The sequence below is a fragment of the Calidris pugnax genome, unplaced genomic scaffold (assembly GCF_001431845.1).
Source record: "Calidris pugnax isolate Ruff unplaced genomic scaffold, ASM143184v1 scaffold123, whole genome shotgun sequence".
NCBI lineage: Eukaryota > Metazoa > Chordata > Aves > Charadriiformes > Scolopacidae > Calidris > Calidris pugnax.
Genome location: NW_015090876.1, coordinates 1,328,103 through 1,331,749, shown reverse-complemented (window position 1 = coordinate 1,331,749; position 3,647 = coordinate 1,328,103). Strand labels below are relative to the sequence as shown.

Below are 3,647 nucleotides of genomic sequence, written 5' to 3'. Positions count from 1 at the left end.
GCCACAGTGTTGTCTTGGTGGTCAGGAGCTCTGTGGGGCTTGGAGAAAGGCATGGGCATCTGCATTAGGAGGGGAAGGCACAGGCACGTTGAGGAGGACACGCAGCCCCTGGGATTTCTGCCTCCATGGAGGGTACAGAGATGTTCAGGGTAGGACCCAGGCTCAGGAACTGGGGGAAAAAAAAAAATAAAATTCTCCTCTGGGGTATTTTAAAAAGTGGATTTCTTGCACCTTTGATTGCATCACTGGATCCTGGCCATTTTCTGAGCCTGGCCACCACATGGGACAGAGCTGGTCTGGCACCTCCACGGTCCTTCCGCTGCGCTTTATTCAGGGCAGGATTAAATACGTTGGTCAGGGCGATGTAGGGAAGTTTCAGTATTGTGTCACGTCTGCTCTGGGGGTGGAGGACATCTGTTTCCAGGACCTGGAATCAGTGGGCATTCGGAGCAAGCTTTTAATGCTCCTCAGCCTGGTACATTTTGCCAGCCCTAAAAATATGCCTTGAAAAAGGAAATAAAATCTTCACAGGCGTTTCTCCACAGCTACTAAAAGATCAAGCAGTGCACTCCTATATCACCTGCAAAAATGCAGATGTTCTCATCTCCCAGCACACATAAAAGCCATTTCTCACCCAAAGTAAATCTGGGCAGTTGTAATTTCTTTCTCGTTCACACAAAAAGAGAATACAAATTGCGACTGACGTTGCCTGTTAAGGAGGAATCTTTTGTTTTCCAGGCAGATCATTAGCAACATAAAATGTTATTGTGCCATCATTACAAAGGTGGGAATCCTGTTGGGTGGAACGGCTATTTTTCATCTGTATTTTTTTGGTGAGCAAAAAGGCTCCCTAGAAAGCAGGAGGGTATTATTTGAAACTTAGATTTCCCAGAACACCGTTCCCTTGTTCAGTAATGAAAAAAAGCCCCCCCCCCTCCAGTCATCAAAAGCCTGAGTTCCATTAAACACAAAATCCTCTCCCGGGAAGGCTGCTGCTTTGGTTCCAGGGCTCGAGAGGAGAGTCCTCCTGTGCTGGGCATGGGCTCCTCTGGCACGGGGAGGTGATGTGCCTCCCCTCATGCCTGGCACAGGGCAAGGGCTGAGCTCGAGTTTCATTCCAGCCTTTTGGGTCTTTGTCGTATTTTTCTTTCTCCCACCTGTTGCCTGGTCCCATGTGTTTTCTCTTCAACCTTTGGGAGAAAGGTTTCCCTTCTTTAGGGATACAGATCCAGCGCTCAGCCCAACACAATCCTGAAGCTTTAGTGGGGCCTTTCGATGCTAACATAATAAAAAGATAGCATTTATTTATCAAAGCCTCCTTTAAAGGAGATGATGGAAGAAATAGGTTTTAACCTACTTCTGATCCTCGGGAGAAGCAAGCACTTTGATTCTCTCCTTCCCAGACAAATAGCATTGCATTAGTTGATTCTGATTTTATTAGCTATAAACCATTTTCTATTTTTATTTTCACATGCCATCGACTTTGTTTGGTACAGGCACAGCTGAACAAGGGCTGGTTTTTCAAGTGCAAATCATGTTAATAGATGCCTGGTTCTTTCCACTCCACCCGCAGGAACATAGCTGTAAGAAAAAGAGCTGATGCCCAAGGAATATTTTCCAATCTGCGTTTCCTAAATCACCTCCGAGGCCGCATTATCCCTTCTGAATCCCCAAACGTGGAGCAGTGATGGTTGCTCTAGTACTCCCGATGCGAAGAGACAGCGCCAGAAGAATTTATTTGCGTGGAGGAGTGCAACAATCCGCTCAGACAACGAAATCTCAAGTGGTAAAGTGTGTGAAATTCTCCACTACGATTGCTTTTTATGGTGCTGTTTCGAGCATTTCTTCTCTGTTTGCTACTACAACCGACGGGTTGGGAGCAGAGGGTGCTGCTTCTCGCTGCTCTTTATCAGCACAGGGTGAGCAGCAGGAAGCAGTCAAATCCTTGCTGTATCCCAGCAGCATCCCTGCATCCAGGGATGGAGGTGCAGGGAGAGCTCACTCCTTGGGAAGTTGATCCATCTAATTCTGTGGCTGCTGATTGGGCAACAGGTTACACCTCTGCTTGTCCCCAGGAAAAAATCACCTGTCTTAAAACTTGATCTGAGTTCAAAGACGTCATCGGTTTTTCTCTTGTTGTTTGCTTCTTTCCCCCTCTCTGTGTTTTTGAACTGGTGGTGGGAGTGATTAGAAGAAAGTTGGGGTTGTTTTTTTTCCATCATTAAAATATCTGGTTGAGAAAGACCTCTAAAGAGTCATTAAATGCAGATGAGGGCATGAGGTGCACTTCCTGAGCGGAATTACAAGGAAGTGTTCTCGCTGGAGACAGTGTTCAGAGGTGGATGCTGGCAGGAGTTCAAGCGTCCACACTTGTTCATATGGCCATGGCCTCCCTGACATCTCCTGCCCGTGACAGGGGTGGAGGAGGGTCCTTTCTTTGAAGGCTGTGTTGAACTCCGGTAGGAGAGCAGCTCTGGGACTGAGGAACGGGTTGTCCCTTCGGACAGGGAGAAGTTAAAGAGAGAGACCATTCTTTGGTGGTATTTGCTCTTCATTTCCTTGGCTGACCTGTAGAGGTTCCCGACAAAGCAATAGCATATAGGGTTGAGGCTGGAATTGGTGAGGCCAAGCCACTGGGCAAAAGGTCTGAGCTGCAGGATCCAAGGAGAAGGAGTCACACCCTGCAAAGACTCGGGGATGTTGAAATCGATCCAGATGTCCATCAGGTAGACGGGCAGCCAGGAGATTGCGAAGAGCAGGACCAGGGCCACCACCATCTGCGCTACCTTCTTGCGGATCTTCAGCCTGGAGGCCGGCAGAGATCTGTTCAGGGCAGTGCTCTCCTGCAGCTGGCTGCTGCGGCTCCACAGCCGGCGCACGGTGAGGAAGCAGATGACCATGTTGAAGAGGACTGGCAGGCAGTAGAGAGCACAGAAGAGCAGAAAGTTGTAGGCTTGCTTGAGTCTCTCCTGGGGCCAAATCTCCCTGCAGATGGAAAACACCAGAGGCAAGCCCTCCCCCACCCCAAACTCATCCCGTTTGTTCATGAAGATGAGGGGCATGCATATCCCTGAGGACAGCAACCACACCACCAGGATGGTGCTGAGGATCCTCTTCTGGGTGAAGAAAGAGCGGGCGTTGAGCGGGTTGTGCACGCTGTAGTACCGGTTCACGCTGATGACGGTGAGGCTGAGGACGCTGGCAGAGACAGAAACAGCCTGGATGAAGGGCACTGCCCGGCAGAGGAAGTCCCCGTACACCCAAGCTTTGTAGATGAGGTTGCCCACGGTGATGGGCATGCAGACACACACCACCATGAGGTCGCACACCGCCAGGTTGATGAGGAGGCTGCGGGTGGCACTCAGGCTGGACACCCGACTCCGGCGCTTCCGAGTCAGCACCCTGATGGACATGATGTTGCCCACGAAGCCCACCACGAAGGACACCAGGTACATCGCCGTCAGGCTGATGGTGACGGGCTCTTTGGCGAAGAGGAAGAGCATCTTCTCCAGCTCTTCCCAGCCCAGCTCCCGGCTCCCGTTCCAGAGCCCACCTTGGGTCTGGTTCTCCTCCTGCCAGAGCCCGGGGGGGGCCCCGGGGGCGGAGGGGGAGGAATTCATGGCTGAGCCCCCCCCCCCCCCCCCCCC

The 3,647-nt window shown here is 51.1% G+C and overlaps 1 protein-coding gene across 1 annotated transcript; it reads right to left on the bottom strand.

The window, feature by feature from the left end:
• Positions 1-1,034: 1,034 nt before the first annotated feature.
• On the bottom strand, positions 1,035-3,530 carry LOC106890417 (galanin receptor type 1-like). Its single transcript, XM_014946216.1, has one exon. The coding sequence runs from the start codon at positions 3,501-3,503 to the stop codon at positions 2,301-2,303; it is 1,203 nt and encodes a 400-aa protein (XP_014801702.1). The 5' UTR covers positions 3,504-3,530; the 3' UTR covers positions 1,035-2,300.
• Positions 3,531-3,647: the final 117 nt, after the last annotated feature.